The sequence below is a fragment of the Bactrocera oleae genome, chromosome 4 (genome assembly GCF_042242935.1).
Source record: "Bactrocera oleae isolate idBacOlea1 chromosome 4, idBacOlea1, whole genome shotgun sequence".
NCBI lineage: Eukaryota > Metazoa > Arthropoda > Insecta > Diptera > Tephritidae > Bactrocera > Bactrocera oleae.
In genome coordinates this window covers 52,512,276-52,532,272 of record NC_091538.1, presented here as the reverse complement: position 1 = coordinate 52,532,272, position 19,997 = coordinate 52,512,276, and the positions used below count along the sequence as shown (strand labels likewise).

Here is a 19,997-nt window from a genome sequence, read left to right as displayed (position 1 = left end):
AGGTTTAGCCCAAGTGTTTTGAATATAAAGAGTAATGGGGCTAATATATTTAGTATTTGGAAATGTAGTGCTTCAGGTGCATATCTGTCCTACTGAAATTCCGGCAATATTATAGCCGAGTAGTTCTGGTTCGGCTTAAACACCTTCCCGACTTAAGCTTTTATTTTGGGTTTACTTGTAAAAGCTCCAAGCGGTGATCTGCTGTTAATTAGACATGAATATATCAACTTTATAATAACATTACGACCATTTCAAAGCTTTAGAATATAGCGCCAAATATTGACAAAAAACTTGAAAGCTTTTTAATATATCTTTTGAACTTTATAAAAATTCTTTATAATTAGTATTTTTTTTGAGATTTTGCGTTAATTTTAGATATGTAAAAAAATTAGACTACACGTGCCATAAATATGTAATATAACTTAATACATGTGTATACTCGTATGTATCTATAACTAAGTTTGATACGACTATAAGGTCCGTAATTTATGCAATGCATTGGCATAATTTGCTTTTGCGCTGAGCACGTATTACATCCATATTGTCGAGACTAAAGTATAATATTGAACGATAGTAACAACAACAGCAACAAACTAGCAGTGCAAATATTGAAAATGCAAACTCATATGCTCCCACGCTCCCGTTACGCTGCACTGCAACGCCGTTGGCTGGTGATTTTGGTAAATTCTAAACCATCGCTGTTGAACCTGCTGCCTGCCTGTCCGCCTGCATACCGCCAACCCCACTCCATCAATCAGCTCGTGCGTTACTCAGCCCTTAGCGTCAATTTAAAATTAAGTGGCGACTCTGGAATGTAGGTTGAATTCACTTTGTACACTAATTCGCCGGAATTGTATTCCACTTTGTATTTTCGAAATATCTGCAACAAAAACAGAAAATACAAAAACAAGCATAAACAAAATGAAATGACACATATGTATGTGATGCGAGCGATTTCGTTAAAATGGCCAAGTGGCTTAAGTGCATATACTATATACGCTTAGATAAGTGCAAACCATTTCACAACGCAGCATTGCATTGCAATATGATGAAGAACAAGTTTTTATTATTGTTTTTGCTTGCATTATTTTCGTAGAGTTCTACGCTGGCGTTGCATTTCGAAAAGCATGAAGCCTATGAACATTTGCTGGGCAATAGAGATGTCCTTGGGCTTTTAATCATGTGCTAACGAGTAAAGGAGCTTTCGATTTTGAACGGTCTGTGTCATAGCATACCTTGAGTACATGTTTTTATTGTAGCAATAGCTTAACACATGCCTTAACTTTGCGTTAGGGATTGCGTCGAATTGTTAGCCCCTTACCGGTTTTGAATTCGTGTACGTTCCGGTTACGTAAACACGACTGTCGTGGGATTACATAATCTGCATAAGCTGCCGCTTGCTATTTAGTAATTAGAGTGGAGCGAAAAAAAAATTTTTTGTTTTTGCTTAGCCTGTAGATTATAAAATAAGAAAAGTTTTGGACAAAATTTTTTTTTTTTTAACATCGGCTCTAGATGTAGACTGCCCACTCAGTTTTAAAGTACATTTCGAGTTAAAATTTTTTGGGGCAAGAAAACAATTTTTGGTTTAAACACTTTCACTTATATTATATAAAAATTAACGAATGTGTCGGTTTTTGACCCAAAATTTATTTTAACGCTTAAGGAAAGCATGTTGTCGTTTAAGACTTTTTTTAAAACTCCAATAATGACCAGAAATTTTTTTTTAATAACTCCACACCTTCTAGAACACTTATTTAATTCGAAAATTTACTTTAAAACTGAGTGGGTCGCTTCTAGATGTTAAAAAAAAATTATTTTTTTTGTCAAAAATTTTATTTTGTTTATAATCTACAAATCCCTCAGGCTAAGCTAAAAAAAATTTTTTTTTCGCTCCACCCTACTAACGTAACGCGTTCAAAATATTAAATATTTGTTCTGAAAAATGTTTAATGTAAGCATTGTTCCCAACTTAAACCCAATGAGGTGTTCTTAATGGTTATATTAACACACCTTTGATCACGTATGATCGATCATGATTTGAGGCGATTTTTCAGAGGAAAATCTGGTCATCTAAAGTCTTCATCGTAAAGAAGTCTGCGCGATCTGCTGTAGCAGTAATTTCTTCGACGACCAAGATCTGACTAGTCCAAAACCTGACAACCACAGTTTGCTGAGGCTGCGGATCATAATAATGCATGTCCGTCAAATGGACTTCAACTCGTTCGAGAATTTCGCCATTAACTTGTCGAATTTTGTTTTAAGACTTTGAGTCGTAGAAGATACCAACGGAGACCCCTGAACTTCAGAGATTTTAATCGTATATCAAAATGTTGGTGGCCTCTAATCTTTAGATGAGGTACGGTTTAAGATTCGTTTCGCTTTTGTTCGACAAAAACAATATATGTAAGTATATAAACAAGTATAATTTTTATGGTAGAAAAATGGTCCAAAAAGGTTCTATAAGGCTCCTAAACTCTATTTAAAGTTAATAATTTGATGGTATGGTTATTCTCGCAACTTCATAAAAGTATGTAGTCCTTTTCGAAGCGTTTTACAGTTTTTTTCGATGGATATGCGTACGTCGCTTTACTAGGTACTGCAGCTGGTATTCCTGTAACTGATATTTTTGAGTCGAGATGTATTGAGGACGAGTTCAGTTGCATTTACTTATGCAAATTATTTGTTTGTTCTTATGAATTCGTGCGATTTACACTTTAGGGCCGATACCCTGTTATGAAAAGAAGCGATTTTCATCGGACTTATTTTTCGGAGTTTCCGAAATAATTTTTCGGTACTTCCATAAATTTACAAATCGTCTTACGCCTTGTAATGGTATATTGTTGTTTCTTAATGATTTCAAAGCGCGGATCTATTAAGGAAATCAGTTTTTTTGTGTCCCATTCTTTATTCCTATATATCACTATTATATACCAAAGCCTCCAAGGGTTTTTCCAACGGTTAAAAACGAAATGAGCTCTCAAAAAGCGCTTGCTGTTTACCTCTAGCTTTGAAATGACCTTACTGAAACCTCCCTTTTTATGTCTGTGCATTCGCGCATTCATTCGTTTACACATTGTTCGCGATACTCACCTTCGCCAACAGCATATTCAATTCAATTTCGGCAAATCGACGTCCCACACACATGCGTCGGCCATAGCCAAACGGTAAACTGACAAAGGGATGAATTTTACGTCCGGCATGTGGGCATTCTACACCTATGGATTTTAATGAAAATGTAAGGCATGAATAAATTGCAATACACGCGCATGCACACACACACGCACGCGCACTGACTGGACGCGTTTCGTGCGCGAAATTTGCAACGACATTTAATTTGTTTTTATTATTTTTATTTTTTTTTTTAACAAAAAATCTTTTTCAGCTTACAAGTACATACTTTCTGCGGTCGAGTGGGATGGTGTGTGTGTGTATGTGTGCATTTTTTTCTTCTGTTTTCTGTGTCAATTGGCATTGACACATGCAATGAATGCTTGGCATGGCAACTCACTCGTTTCGCTTCGCTTCAGCCAACGTTCGGGCAGAAAACGTTTCGGTTCTGGAAAATACGCGGGATCATTGGACACCACCAGATGCGGGAATATGACATGTGTCTGAAAAAAAAACACCATAAATACATTTACAAGTAAACGGTGGGAGTGGGTAAATAAATAGATAGACAAAAAATATACCGTTAAAGTGATATTTGATTTATGTGTTTATGGGCACTTGTCGCCCAGCGTTTGGTTAGTAGGTGCTAGGCAATTATGATTATTAAAATTTAGGCATTCAGAGGGGAGCGCGTTGACAGCATATATTTGTATCATTGTATGTGTGTACCTTGGGTGTGGCAGTGTAACGGTAAATATTTGTGAATTTTATGTTTAATCGGACTATGATTTGTTGTGGTGTTACTAAAATGGTACATTTTTAACGATTTCGAATACTTAATTTATCTCTACCGTGCTTTATTTACGGGTCCAATACATAAAAGTTGTTGGTATGAAAGCAGGGTTACAAATGATGCTTTAAAAAAACTATGTAATTAACATTTGAATAAATTTTTTTTTTTTGTAATCCCAAATACGGGCTTAAAAAATACAAAATAATGTTTAATTCTAAAAACCGGAATTATTTCTAATTTTTAATCCCATTTGCCATATTGGAAAATAAAAAAGGAAAAATTTCTATCTTAAGCATATAATTAAGAACTTTAAAAAAAATTGTTTTAGATATACCATATTTTCGAGTTCATCATAAATCAAAGGGTAATAATTTTAATTTTTAATCCCAGCATCGGGTTTAAAAAATAAAAATTTCATTTTTAATCCCAAACCCTTGAGTTAAAAAATAAAGATAGATCCCGAAGCTCAGTTTATTAAATGAATATAATTGATTCGGACAGAGAACATTGAGTGCATTCTTTTTGTCGTTTTCGTGAAATAATTTCAGTAAAATATGGTAAAATCTCCACAGCAAAGTTGTGACTGTTATATAGTTATACTCAAATAATCTACAGACCTTTGTTACTTCTTTCAAAGGAGGCAGGAAATGTTAATATAATAATATAACCGATCGGTGGATGTGCTCCTTTGACAAAAGAAGAAAACTAATACGACTTATAAAACTCCTCAGTTAAATAAAAGCCAATTTATAAAAATTACAATATTAGGGGAACACGTGAAATCAGAACCAACGTGTTTTTTTTACTGTGTCAATTGTTTCTCGAAAGGGTAGGATCGTTTTTTTCTCGTTTTCAAATAGTTAATTGTGTAAAAGTCGCACCATTTTAAAATAACGAGTGCTGAAAGACTGGAACTGTGAACTTTGACATCTGTCGACCGTTTTTGATCTAACAACAGCCGGACGAATTTCACAGTGCTGCATTTCTACAATAGCACTGGCTCAATACTTGTAAAAGACACCGAATGTTGACAAATTCAAAAATAGATCACAAGATTATTAACCTCGAGAAATAAGTTCCTTGGTTTACTTAAGATCTTTATAATCCATTAATAAATAATTATTTATAGTCTTAAAAGGCTTTCCACTAAAACGTCTTCATTTATCACTTATTTTCTTTGAATGATGCCGACATATTTAGCTGTTTCTCTCGATTTTAGGTGACAAGTTTACCACTATGCTTGAGATACAACGAAAATCTGAAAAAAGATGCGTGTCCGTGGTAAATAAAAAAAGTAATAGTGACCGAATCACTATACTGTATCAAATAGTTCATGAAAAGTAATTGAAAAGTACCGCCAACGGAGAGCACTTTAATTTCATTCCCACAACAGTTTCCCAGTTAGTTCTACATAACGAAAAATAACTCAACAATAGCAATATTATTTTATTATTACACAGCAGCAATTTAATACTTCTTCATGAGAAATTTAGTATTATTCGTAGCAAAGTTCCAAACCAGTCGAATGAGCTGGTGGAATGTTTAAATTGAAACGAATACTCTTTCCTAATTTGGCGGGTGATTGAAATTTCTCTTAATCACCAAGTCTAAATTACGCGGCATAAATGGATTTTGTGCTAAATATAATATATTTTGCAAGTAGGCATATAACTGACACCAACCTACATATTAACATCTTGATAAATACTATGAATAGTGTAAATAAATATTTGGGTGAACCAAAAAAAAAAAATAATATGCCTTCTTTCTCTGTATGTGGGTTTAGTTTAACCCATATATTCGTTATTAATTTTTTTGTTTGCTCAGCTTAATGCATATTTATGTATATACATATATACCATACTTACACCTTTGGGTATGTGATAGCCAGCAATTACAGCGTCTGTTTGCAAACTTCTGCCATTCGCAATGACTACTGGATACATTCTGCAAACGACAAGAACAACAACAATAAAGAATAATTCCTTTGGCATTAAATATAATACTTATTGCTGTCATATACCATATTTATGTACATATGTACATATATATGTATTCACTTGTTGGTAGTGTTTAAAAATAGCCCACCTCAAAGTCTCTTTTATGCAGGCTCTCAAATAAGGTATTTGCTCCAAAGCGCTTTGATCGATATCTGCTTCACGCGTTGGGAATACACTTCGCAATTCTTCGTAAAGCTTTTGCTGCTTCTCGGGATTTTTCGCTAATTGATAAATGGTCGACGAAACGGCAACGGAGGTCTGCAAGGGCGAATTAATATAATAATTGTCATTGATGTAGTCAATTATGATTGATGTGAATAAAATTTAATTGAGTGGCAAGAAAATAAAGAAAATAACATGCAAGGAAAAAAATAAAATATGCATTGAAATTGCATTAATTAATTAAAAGTGGGGAAAGTAAATTCGTTAAAAATGCAGACAATATTTTTTAAATTAAAAAAAACTAGGTATTTAAAATAATATGAAAAACTTATAATGAAGGGCTAAGTTCGGTTCCATGAAGTTTTTGAGAACTCGAAATTCTGGAATAATTCTAGTAAAATTAAAAGAGGCCAGAATAACAATAAACACGTACATCAAAACTCTTATTACTGAAGAAATGTTGACCCTAGGCATGCCTCCATAAATAGTGTGGGTGTATTTCTCAGTCATTTTTGAACAACAATGATACGGAAAAGGAGCTGACCCATCTATATAATACGAATTATTTGAACAATTCTTTTTTCATAATTTATCTGCTTAAATGAGCATAATCTTGTCATCAGATATATATTTATATATTATTAATCTTCCTTACTCTTTAATAAAAAAATGTTCACTTGTTCATTAACTTTATATATACTCACCGTATCCACGCCAACCAAGAACAAATCCAACGCCAGCACAGCTGCCAATTTGCGATTGCCCGTTTTGCGCACAATGCGTCCCACAATCGAATCAGCGCCGGCAGACTTCTGCAACGCCAGCGCAGCATCTTCGCGATCCATTGTGCGACTTATGTTTCGCATGCAAATTCTAGGGAATGAAATAATATACTCAAATTAATTAAACGCTAATCTTATACTAAATATACCAACTAATTATTGTTAAAATTATTAAGTACAACAATAACCATCAACTCACTCGGTAAACTGATCCAACGCCTTGACGAAACTGCGATACGCCTTGGTCGGATAGAAACGCCACAGTGGCATACGCAGCTCCAATTCAGGCACGGCCCAGAAAAAAGTGTTTATGGCGTTTATGATTTGTTGCGACTCCTCACTGCCATCTGGCGACAAGCAGCCAAGGCGTGTGTCCAATGCAACGCGTCCCACAGCTGTCAGGCGAGAGAAACACGTACAAAATGATATTTTCAGTTATAGCTTAGGGGCCTCATACATATACATGCATATATGTATGTACATATATAACAGAAGAGTCCTGCTAGACATATTACATTTTTTTACAATTTATTTTACTCACATTCCAACGCCCATTTGTGTAATTCGTGCAGAAAATTCGCTGGCAGCTCATGGTTTTCATTGCGCATTTCATGTATTCTGTAATTTATAATTTACACCAAAAAGATTAGCAAGTAACGGTATTATATTACATACAAATTTACTTTATATTTTTTTTTCTCTCTTTTTTGACAACTCATTTAACTAAAATTTTAAAAATTGTGCTACATATGCATATGTATTAATATTTTCATGCTTATAGTATATACAGTGGTGGCCATTTGATTGGGAACACTAATAATTTTTTGCGAATTATTTTCGTAAAATGTGCTTTATTGCACTTACTTGTCATTTGATTTTAGTCGATTTTGCCATGTCCGTCTGCCTGCATATACCTGAACTAGCACACGTATTCAGCTTGATATTTTAATAATGGAGCCTAACAGATTCCCAACTCTTTTTTTTACTATTACACTCTTTTTTTAACATCAGTTTTTAAAGACAGACAAATATTGAAAACAAGTAAATTCTTCAAAAAAACAAATGAAATAGGTTTATATATAATAGTTTAAGGGACATTTCCCTTGTTTTTTCAAAATTTATTAATAGAAGTCCAGTAAGATAAGAGTCCAATTTTCGGATCCATATTAAATAACCTCAGAAAAATCACGCCCACTTTGTTCATGTCCTTACATATGATAAACTGATTTAGTTATGAAGGTATCTTAGGTAAATTCGGTAGATATAGAAAGTCGGCTATAATTTTTGGCGAAATGGCTAATAATCCCAACCACCTCGCATCTAACCGTAATTGTGATATATATATTTTATATAATGTTTCGAAAATCTTTAGTGAAAGATAGTTCGAACCTAAATGAAACAAAGAAATGTTTATAAAATTGACGAATTCATTCAAATACAAATGAACCCTAAACTAGAACCAACTTAGTTTTTTGCAAACTTAATTTGAAGCTAAAAATAATAATTTTTATTATTTGATTTCGCCTTTAAATACAAGCACAGCGTTTTGAATTCAGAAATCGGCGTCTAACGGTACTTTTTGTGCTACAAATTAATTCTGCTCAGTTATCAATAACAAAAGTATTATTTCTAAGAATCTGCCCTTATAATCTGACTACCACTGCACACAAATATAAAAGTTAAACATTTATTTATCCATAAGACCTCACCTCTGCATAAATTCACTGGCAATTTCATTTAATGGCGGCACATACTGTTTAGCCGTTTGCGGTTGTAGTAGTATTTGTTGTACCTCTTGACGGAACAGCGCCCAGTTTTTGCCATGTCTAAGCGAATATACAAGCATAAATTCATTACATTGACATTACACTTCACTGCATTCACAAGTATCTACATGTGTGTGTGTGTGTGTATGTGTGTGGGAAAAGTAATCGCCTTCTTGCTTAGCTCTTCAATACTTACACACCAATGAGTCCGGCGATGTCGCCGAAGAAATCGCGTCGCAATTTCCCCTTATAATGTTTCAGTGAAGGCATTGAGGGTCTGCAAAAAATGTACTCATAAATTAATTTACAACATTGAATTGCATGTTAGTAAAGAAAAGTCGGTAGTGATATTAGTGGCGGCCTTGAGCTTTTAAAAATATATATAATAATAGTAGGGGTGCTCCTGCAACGCATGATTACTGCTTTCACCGGTAAATCTCTACCTCACCTAGTCTGCACAGGCGTACTTAACCGTCAAAAAGTTTCGCTAAAAATTCGAATGATCTAATGGTTTTGATAAATTTTTCATTAGCAAGTGAATTTTATTAGTATCTCTGATTCTTTCTGAGTTAACTTTGTAAAGTTACCACCGTATGGTATCAGTTCGATATAAAATAGTTTAAAAAGTGATAAAGGATAACTTTGACTACCTTTACTTTACCACCCTACTGACTGCATGAAATGACCTATGTCATTTATACACGTAAATCCAACATTTTTTGATGTGGAGAATTTCTCTATTCATGTCAAGTCTACGCACCTAATTTCATCACTGAATTTTTATTCGTACTTACACCTGCCTAAAGATGGTAACAGTGACGACGGCTCATCTCAAAGCTGAATGAACGATTATATTGTAGTAAGATGTAAATATGTAAGCGAGCATGTAGGTTTGTCGTGCGCCTCAAGGCATGCGTGAGACAGTGAATACAAGTAATTAAAATAGTTACATAAATAAAACAGTAAAACAATCTTTGTGGTAATAAAATACGGAAAAACAAAAAAAATTACAACAAATATATATATATATGTATATAGCTGCCACATTCATAATTCCAGTGAGCTCACATGCCATCTTAAGGTTTCCATATACAGTGACGCAATTCACAAAAAATATGCGTAAAGCACATAGGTATATATAGTATATGTAAGTGTGTAGATATTTATATAATTACTTGCGTGTGAATTTGTTTTCACCAAACACAATTGGGCAACGCTGGCTACAGGTAACTTTGTTAGAATCGTAAATCTTGAGGCGGAGGTGCTTTGATTTATAATTCCCTATTTAACTGATATACAAACATATATGATATATGTATATAGTATATACATATATAGTATATACATATATATATAACAGGGTAATAAATAGTGCGTCGCACATGCGCAGACGTCACTTAAAATGTGCTGAGGCATATCATAGACGTGCACTTTCGCACGTCGATCGCTCGTCTAGGCGTAGGCTCTTGACAAACTGCAGCTTCTAGCTATTAAAGCGAGCGAACAATGAACGAAGATCATAAAAAAGCTTTTTAACATTCGCTTTTATTGATTTTGTTTCTTTTTCGTGAGTTTGACCTTAGATTCACATGTCAATTGGTTTTAATAGAGTATCAATATCGACAATAAACGTGACCTCATTGTTTTAGATATACAAACAATTGCATTTTGTTTACTTTATTATTATTATAATTGTTTTTTATATAGGGTGATCAAATACGAAATTTAGAAAAATAAATATTTATTAAACGACATAATAGATTTGTATAGAGCTCATGTATAATATTTGGTATAACGCAGTATTGATACATCGATTTTGTTCACTGATTTAGTCCAATTTTCTTTCTTTTCTTAGCATACAGGGCTTCGTATATCGCTGTGTTTAAGCTCTGATCTTATAAAAGTATATAATTTGCTCTATACCATTGACGGAGTTAGCAGTACTTCATTACCGCTCTGTTATTTGGCACATATATCGATTTAATATTAAAAAAATATTATGAGTTATTTCAAGAATTTCAGACAAAATTTAGTCCAACTGTTTCATTGTGCTTGACTGTCAGAATATTAGATATTTATTCTTTAAATGAGAAACTTGTGAGAACAGTAGATCCAACGCCTTAAAACCTGCATTGGTCGGGAGACTTACATCAAAGATAAGCGCTTGCCTGTTTACTCTCTCTAACTGATAGAAGATAATTTCCCGCGGCGTCAGACCAAAGCGATATGTATATCAGGTGAATAAATTCTCCGTAACAAAACAATTAAACTACTATCTAACCACAGACTCCAGTTTCAGAGCTTTAACCCCTTCTATATTCTTGACTTCTTCAAGCATAAAAAAATCACATACTTCTCAAGCAGTCCTCGTATGTGCGCATTTTTATTATTTTTACTGATAGTTTTTGTTTACATACATATGTATATATATAAGCAACATACATTTTCATGAAACTGTTTCTTAAGTGTACATAAATATTTAGCACCTTTTTGTGTGGTGAACTTCGGTTATCGACTTATATTGTTGGTTTTTATGATCAAAGTGTGACGACGGATCTTAGGATTTCGCACTTTCGATTTCTTTTTTAATACTTTGCCATTTATATTATGCTCTCTCGTGTTTGAAATATGCATTCGTAAATAGTAAGACATTGTAAAATAAATGAGTAAAGAGTGGATAAAAATGTTGAAAGCAAATAGGTGAGCTTGTATGTTTTTATTGTAGTTTCATTACAACATGGATCACGCAGCACTTTTTATTTTTAACCGTCATTGTAAGTAGCATGACTAAGTGATCTGCAGACATATCTAGATATAAAACCACCCATTCTAACATATAAATTACAGGGTCTCTCAGTGGAAACTGAACTGAACAAAGCAAATTAGTCGTTTTAGCTGTCAAACCAAACCTTTGATACCGTAGAAACTGTAAACCTTCAGAAAACTTTGCTGCTGTTTGTAAAATATCAATCTTCGAAGCCTCATCTAACTTTAACTTATTGCGTCTCTCTCTCTCTCTCTCTCTCTCTCTCACTACATTTTTTTAACTGAACAATAAACTTCGAGAGACCTCAAATTAGGAATAGTGATTAGTTTTAGTCACTAACTCTCTTACATAACCAGGGGAGTCCGATTTAACTTCATATTCACTAATACAAATTTACCAGTTTAATATTCCAGTGATTGGAACACGGCTTTGTACTGCCCTAATGTAAATATTTTGATATGCCGGCTGACGTCATAGTATATAATATCTTAATAGAATACGATGTGCTACTTTTCGGGACTGACTAATTAAGTTCAGTCCATCCACAAAATTTATTATTGAAAGTAATGTGTCTTCGATTCGCCACTTTGCTGCCCGCTATGTCTCACGTCCACATTCAAGTAAAATAAAAAATACTTTTCAAAACTAATATCTACTACTAGCAATTACAGTTGAATTTAATAAAAGAGAGATTTGGACTACATCAATAAAGTGGTATAATTTCTTGAAATTTTATTTCGCTTTGTTTATGCCAGTTTATTTCATTTATACCAGTTGTCTATTCGTTCCGCTTTTATTGGCATTATCCAAAAATGTGTATTTATATTACCTGTGTGGCATGGTTTCTTCTTTTTTGAAAATATTACGAATTTCATCACCATCGAAGATAAACAACAAATCCGGGTGCCCTATTAACCCGCCAACCTTAACTATTTTGCCGTAGTTGATGTGTAACTCCTTCATGACCTTATCCAAATCCTGTATGCGATATTGGCCTGCAGTAAATCACAGAATATACAAATATATTTGATATGAAATATTTGCACTCAAACTCACCAACTAACGGCGCAAAGCGCCATGAATTGCCCAGCACTGGCATACCCCAGGGACCCGGTACGGCTGTATAAGGGCGTGCATGCGATAGCGGAGCGCTGCCATATAAAGGAAAATAAATAAATATAAATTTGAATATTTGTTGATTTTTTTGTGCTCGTTTCACATACCTCTCCTTTGCTTTGGTTGCTTCTACAGCTAGTGCTTTTGGTGTATTTATTCTTGGTGGCTCATGCGTTAGCGCCTCGGGCAAGGTTACAGCGTTTGGCATTGCCGTAGCAGCAGCCGAAAAAGAGGCGCGCTTCACCAGCGCAGTTGTTGTTTTATGTAGATTTGACATATTTTTGTTGAAAAATTGCTGTAATGGATTTCATTAGAAATTTCACTGATATTTTCATGTGTTTTAATGAAAAATTAGGCAAAGAGAATTCTAGTTTTTACTGTTTCTCAGTAGTTTTTAGAAGCCTTGTTTGGTTCTTGGAAGCCGTAAATTGTTTTACTATATTTTTCAAGTCTTATAACAATTTTTCAAAACTACTTACAAGGCTACAGTACTATCGAATGAAGCCACTTGCTCAATCTAAAAGCTTCCCCGGAAATACAATATATATGAGATAGCTCACTTTCAGATTTCATCATCATTCTCAGACACCAGTATAACATTTTTTTTTCAGATTTTTTTAATTTACATTTCATCCAGGGTAATGAATGTATGTAACAATACATACATGTATGTATATGATATATAGATATATTTGCAAATAGGAGTATCAGTCTTAATCGCTGAAACAAGAGGCCCAACATTCACTTTTATAAGGAAAATATTTAGGCAATAACATTTTTTATTTATTATAAAACAAATCCATAAACTCGGATAAATAATTATTGAAAAGAACGTCTTAAAGGAAGTATGCATCCACTTCGATAGCAGAACTGCTATATATTCCTTGAGCTTGTTGACAGTGAGCTCAAAACTAGTCAAGGAATACATGATCTCACTAGCTAGGTGCCTGACACTGCGGAATCGTCGGAAACTGTAAAACCGATGACCTTGCACCCTTACACAAGTCCCATCAGGATGGGAACGAGCAGGTGTTCCTCTGTCTTCATGCATTCGGTCGCTGGATCTATGGACCTCGCGAGAGCACAGTAAGCGTTGGTCAGCAATCAACACTTGTGATATTGTGAAAGCGGTCTGGCTTAGAGTGGAACTTAAAAGCATAATGGAACTACTAGATCTTAGCAAGGTTCATATGACCGCAACACCTATTGGACTGGACACTGTCTCGTTGGCTTAAGCAAGGAAGCTGTCGTCGGAGAGAAAATGCAACATGTAAAAGTTACAGGAAGGAATATGAGGTGGAAACAGCTAGACACTTTCTCATCCACTCTCCAGCTTTCGCAAGAGTAAGGTTGAAGCATCTTAGTTGTCATACTTTGTACGAAGCCGGCGAATTGGCTAGAGTATGCATTAGCCGGCTTAATAAATTTGTATCTGGCTCTAGGCTCTTAGACATCATACACCCTGTATAACCAAACCTAACCTCACTTTGTCAGCTGTAACTATCTGCGTTAACTATAAATATTAAATACTATTTACTTATTGCATACTTTGAATCTGCAATTTCCTCTAAAAGTTCAACACAAACACTTCTTTCATTCAAATATTTATGCACTTATCCCCGGTAAGTTGTGTATTCACAGAGCTAATAGCAGATGACTGCAATAAAAAATATGTACATACAAAAATATTTATATATACACACTTTTCAAGCAACGGATTAGAAATTCGCAATCTAAACACAACAAAAGCAAGAAAAGTCGTTAACTGTGCTTGCACCAATAAGTTTTTATTATTACAGCATGAAAGCGTATTAAAAGTTCTTTATCTTGATTTTGATCGTTCAGTTCGTATGGCAGCTATATGCTATAGTGGCCCAATCTGAACAATATATTCGGAGTTTATTCCAAATTTCGTGAAGATCTTGTCAAGTAAAAAAGTTTTTCATATTAGCACTTAATTTTGATCGTTCAGTTTGTATGGCTGCTATATCCTATAGTGGTCCGACATCGGATTTCGACAAATGAGCAGCTTCTTGGAGAGAAAAGAACGTGTGAAAGTTTTCAGATCGATATCTCAAAAACAGAGGGACTAATTGGCGTATATATGTAAATACGCCACGCTCATAATACATACATTTTATGGAGTCTTCGACGTTTCCTTCTGGGTGTTACAAACAGTTCATGGCAAACTTAAAACACCAGTTTCTGGGTATACAAATTTATGTTCACTTTCAAGGCACATTTGTTGCACTGAATAAATACACAGATGGCAACATTAGTCCAAGTCATCGTAAGTGCAACATTTGTTGACAGCATAAATTTACATTCGACGCGCTCGACAGACATTTCTGCTCGTCAGCTGCGCTAATGGGTGTGAAAATATGTATAAGTGTGGGTGGGCGTTTGTCTTGATTTGTTTATAATGATATTTAGACGTTGCTATTAAATATTAAAATGTAATTTTATATGCCCGGCTGCGCCAACAACTACAACACTTAACAAAAAATTGTTATTATGTTTATGTTATTGTTGTTGTTGAAACTTAACGAAACTAACTTTATGCTAGAATGTGCCATAAAGTTGTATTTCTTTTCTTTAACCTTGACTGACATGTGACGCACGCTTATTGTTGCTATCAAAAGGTAGTGATTCACAATTTGTTTATGTAATTATATACACACATATGCATAGATATACATATGTTACATATGTATATCCCTACAATAGCTGCTAAATTATTTGCAGATGCACTTAGAACATTATCAAGCAAAGCCAAGTCGCGTGTATCGCTTTTGTGGTCAGCTCTATCATTAGCTGATGTTCAGCTGGTGCTCACTCACTGACTACAACACGCCTGTTGCGAACCTGTATTTGATTAAATGTTTGGCACTTTAAACATGTTTCATCTGCTTTCTCGTAATTTTAGTATGCAAATTATTTTGATTTAGGTGCCAAAGAAACCAATTTGTCTGCTCTGCTAAATTTTTTTCATTCATAACTTTATTCTTCTCTCTCTTTCTCTCTGTCTCTTTGTTACCGTTTTCTCTCTGCCAAACAATATATAAATTTATTATTTTCGGTTATAATAAACTACTGCACATAAATTCCATATTTAACACTTGTTGTTATTGTTGTCATCTCTGCTATTTATCTAATCGTCTACCCAAGTGATATTGACCTAGAGTTTATTGTGTCGATATTGATAGCTGTGATGCCTGGGTGGCAATATGGAGAGCAACAAGTTGAAATTGCGTACTTACTATTAACTGTAGGTTAATATGTATGTATATGTCTAGACATGAACTTAGCTGTTGCTTGTTATGATAAACTTTGAATGATTATTACAAATTTGATAAATTGTTAATAAACTGCACTGTCTGGAGACGAATATTTGACCAAAGCGATTTGAAAATTAATATAAATCAAAGCAAGAAAAAACGTTTACTTCGGTCGCACCCATCACAAATACAAAATATTCCTTACAAGATCTTGATTTTGATCCTTCAGTTTGTATGGCAGCTATGTTTGTATATGCTATAGTGATCTGATCTGAACAATTTCTTCGGAGGTTGCACAATAGCCGTAAACAATAACCTATGCCAAATTTCTTGAAGATATCTCGTCAAATAAAAAAGCTTTCCATAGAAGCACTTTCTGTCAATCGTTCAGTTTGTAAAGCAGCTATATCCTATAGTGATCCGATATCGGCGGTTGCCACAAATGAGCAGCTTCTTGGGAAGAAAAAGATGTGTGCAAAATTTCAGATCGATATCTCAAAAAATGAGGGATTAGTTTGTGTATATAAAGACTAGACGGGCGTAGCTAAATCAACTCTGCTCGTCATGTTGCTCATGTATGTATATATCTATATAAGAGGGTCCCAGACGTTTCCTTCTGGGTGTTACAAACTTCATGACAAAATTAATGTACCCTGTTCAGGGTATAAAAAGATATAAAAAACAGCCTTCAGATATTTTTTCCACAAATATTTGAATTCATTGCAGAGTCTTACAAATTCTGTTAAGCACTTGAAGGCTACTTGAAACTCGAAAGTAGTTCCATTTGTCAGATAACATCTTCAAATCATAGCAAAAGACAGCCAAATATCTGTCAGTGGCAGAAGCGTCAAAAATTTTCAAACAAGTAGAGAAATAAATTTATATACGTCTATAATGATTGAGGCATTTCCAGCGAAGTATGATACCACACCATCTACTCGTCCCTATATTCTTCTGGTGAGTTTGCAAAACCACATATATTGTGCAGAAACAAAAAGAAATAAACTTTATTAAAAACCAGCTTTTCTTTAAGGTTATAATTAATTCTTTCAGACATTTATAAATCGCATTCGGCGATCATATTTATTTCTAAATGAAAATAGTCTCAAGACTTTTAACTGAAAGAGAATTAAGGGATTACAGCAGTGTTACATTGCCATTGCCAATGATTTTGATTTTAGACAGTGTTTTCTTATCAAAGTTAAGAAACGATATTATATCTTATAATTTCGTTTAATAATATCATAACCCAATAACCAATAATATTTAAACCCTGTTAATAATGGTCTTTCGATCGAACAGTTCGAGGTCGATGCATTCCCACGACTGTTGAGTCTATATAACCGGAACGTACCTGGGTTTTTGCACGGTCAAGAATGTCAACTCCGAAAGCATACCTTAAAATTATATATACATCTGAGTTGACAGTTCTTGAGTTGAAAAACGTCCTTTTATATAACCATGTTCAAAAGTCAGATCCCCAATGGATCGTAATATGACCTAGAGCTCTTAAAAGAGCTATCATATTTTTGAGTGCTTCTTATAGTAGGCACAACATTAGTAAAGGAAATGTATTACGGTCGATTATTCGACAAGCTTCGTCAAATTCTGAAAATAGCGTGTTTAAGGCGCACACCTAATGGCAGCTTAAATAACGTGATTTTTGAAAACTGAAAAAAAACTACGGTATCAATTGTTTTAAAACTTAAATTTATATATATTATATTTTAAGAATAAACAGTAATATTTTTGAAAATTTTATGTAATATTTTTCGAGTTACACATGATCTCCGATGGCACTAAAGACAGGTCCTCCACTGCTTGAAAAATCTTTGTAGTAGATATTGTCCGCACAATGACGTACGGTCGAAAAAAAAAACAAAATTTACAAAATAGCAGTGTTTTTTTTGTTTTTGTTTAAATTGAATTTTTCCCAAAATTTTGGCCGTTTTTCCCAAATCAAATGATCAGATCAAAAAACTGGTAGGTTCTCCACTATATGGAGAACTATACATTCCATGCCGTAATAATTTGTAAGTGATCAAATCATTTGTCTCCGAGTAATCACTGCAGCAAAATTCGAGAAAAACGCGTTTAAAGATAAATTGATTGCCCACACATTAACTATTGACGACTATACTTTATGTTAACAGGCTGTAACTCAAAATATATTTGAAATTATCATTTAAAATTTTAGTATGTTATTTTTGAAGATATAGACTATCGACATATCCAAGAATAAAAACTTTGATTTCCTCGAAATTTCGGACTAGGTGTGCCCCTCAAGGCTCAAGACTTGGTCGTAATTTTTTCAGCGACGCGTCTATAAATTTAAATACGGGGCTCCAAGGAGCTTATAGCTCTATGAGCAAATATTTAGTTTTCTGAGTTTCCCGATTTTCTGGTTACAGTTGATCCTTTATTAAATTTCACAATACTTGTATTTTTTAAATTTCTTCATTCACAAATTTTAGTCCACAACCAACTCAATCATAATTTTGTTTTCATCAATACTCAATTAAAGCGGTCGTTCGGAATAGCGGCAGTAAAGCAATATTAAGCAGTAGTTAGAAAAACATTTTGAGGCGTGACACTATTCCCTTTCGTTCGACCTCGATAACTGTCGACTTCACTCATTCTACTTCGTTTAAAGCTTTAAGCATAACCATTTTAGAAGAAACAGCGTGTTTCTTTATAATTCTTTAAACACTAAATGCCTGCTCGCGTCAAGTTTTTCATTCAAAATCTTATACTTAAATGGTTCTTCTGTCAATTCCACTTAAACTTGCACGGCACACGCACCTAAATGGCCACTTGTACACTTCTCGGACAACTTCAAGGCTCTCCAGCTTAATATTTTTTCCACTTGCTAAACTTTAAACTCTTTACGCGGCAGATATGGCAAGCAGCCCAATACATATTTGTGGAGACGGTAACCTTGTAGAGCACTCAAAAGTCGAGCGCACACCAAGATTTGGCGGTGGTTCCTTACCTTTTGTTGGCGTGACACTTGTAATTTGCAGTTTTTATTTATTTGCTTTTGTGTTTTTTTTTGTTGTTGTTGATGTCGTTTTTCCTTATTCTTCTTTGTTGTATGTGGCCAGGTGACTCTTTGCTTTTATAGTATTCGCTCAGGTGCAACAAAGTCGATATCAAAAGAATTGCATTTAAAACACAAAACAAAATAATAACAACAACTTTGAGACATAGAGCAACAACTGTTGCAAATGTTTTCACACTTGAGTGCACCGGCGACGGCGGACGACAGAGGCGTACAAAGACCTTATTCGTCGCTGATTGTAAAGTGAGCTTTGATTGCGATTTGGAATGTTACAACAAACACACACGAGCTATGCAACAACAATGGTAACAACCCAAGCGGTAATATTTTTGATAAATTACACTTTAGCAATTTGCAACACGAAATCGGATTTTTCGTTTACAAAATGTATTTGCTTGTGTTAGTGTTTGTGTTGCCCGTTACACCAGCGGTGGTAAATAACAATTTCACATTAGCAAACAAAGTAAAAGCAAACGCCAATTGCACGGTTGCACTTCGAACAACATGTGGCACGTTAGTACTTGAGTCTTAACCAAATAACCCAAAAACACTTGTCTTCACGAAACGCGCACGCCAAACTAAACTTTGTCGTGAATTCGCGCGCGATCTTATATGGAGTTCAGTAAAGCTGGCGTGCAGAGCACCAAATCGTAGCTCACCGCTCGTCTCTGTGGCCTAGTGGCTAAGGTAAGCCCAGCTCAGCAACCACTTGTGGAGTTGCAATAGCGAGTGGCGGCATTGAGCAACACTATTCTACTGATATATGCCGATGGGGTACTCAGTTAAGGGTGATGGTATGTGTGTGTTTTCGCCGTTCGTGCAGCTCTTCGCCGATTTCGTATGCGAGCGGATGCGATCGTTGTAAATTTCACACCTTTTCCGTTTCCTCTTCTATAGATCTTTCGTACATTTTAGGCACATTGCTACATTTCAGGTTGTTTACTCTTAATATGTAACTATGGAGACGGCGCTTTTTAAAAAAGTTGTTAAATTATAAGAGCGGAACGGCGGGTGGTGTTAGAAAAATTAGATATTTTATCCTCCAAACAACATAAAGTCCTCTAGTATAGTTATTACGCCGGCCTCCTTTCCTAATTGATTGACACTAAAACTGTCAACAAAACAATTTTAGATACAATAAACGTTTTTGTCGGAACGCGT

General features: G+C 34.5%; 2 protein-coding genes across 4 annotated transcripts in view; one reads left to right on the top strand and one right to left on the bottom strand.

Annotated features, from left to right (window-relative positions):
- Galphao (G protein alpha o subunit) overlaps positions 1-19,997 on the top strand; it is a 79,157-nt gene that overhangs the window by 41,426 nt on the left and 17,734 nt on the right. The window lies entirely within an intron of this gene.
- Positions 313-19,543, bottom strand: Cyp49a1 (Cytochrome P450 49a1). 2 transcript variants are annotated; one of them, XM_070107988.1, is made up of 14 exons: positions 18,768-19,541; positions 12,605-12,792; positions 12,438-12,532; positions 12,211-12,376; positions 8,811-8,891; positions 8,558-8,674; positions 7,390-7,466; positions 7,048-7,243; positions 6,771-6,939; positions 5,993-6,162; positions 5,773-5,851; positions 3,512-3,614; positions 3,094-3,218; positions 313-880 (listed from the first exon to the last, which is right to left on the bottom strand). In XM_070107988.1, exons 2-14 carry the CDS (start codon positions 12,772-12,774, stop codon positions 767-769), a joined length of 1,662 nt encoding a protein of 553 aa, XP_069964089.1. In that variant the 5' UTR covers positions 12,775-12,792; positions 18,768-19,541; the 3' UTR covers positions 313-766. The 2 variants fall into 2 exon arrangements, with proteins under 2 accessions (XP_069964089.1, XP_069964088.1); XM_070107987.1 differs by having other exon boundaries at positions 12,438-12,792; positions 18,768-19,543.

Bases quoted from the DNA above. Each gene is read 5' to 3' on its own strand.
- Cyp49a1 (XM_070107987.1), bottom strand. From the start codon at position 12,774: ATGTCAAATCTACATAAAACAACAACTGCGCTGGTGAAGCGCGCCTCT. The intron at 7,244-7,389 runs GTGAGTAAAATA...CTCGCCTGACAG, and splicing joins ACACAAATGGGCGTTGGAAT to CTGTGGGACGCGTTGCATTG. The intron at 3,219-3,511 runs GTGAGTTGCCAT...TAAAATCCATAG, and splicing joins GCTGAAGCGAAGCGAAACGA to GTGTAGAATGCCCACATGCC.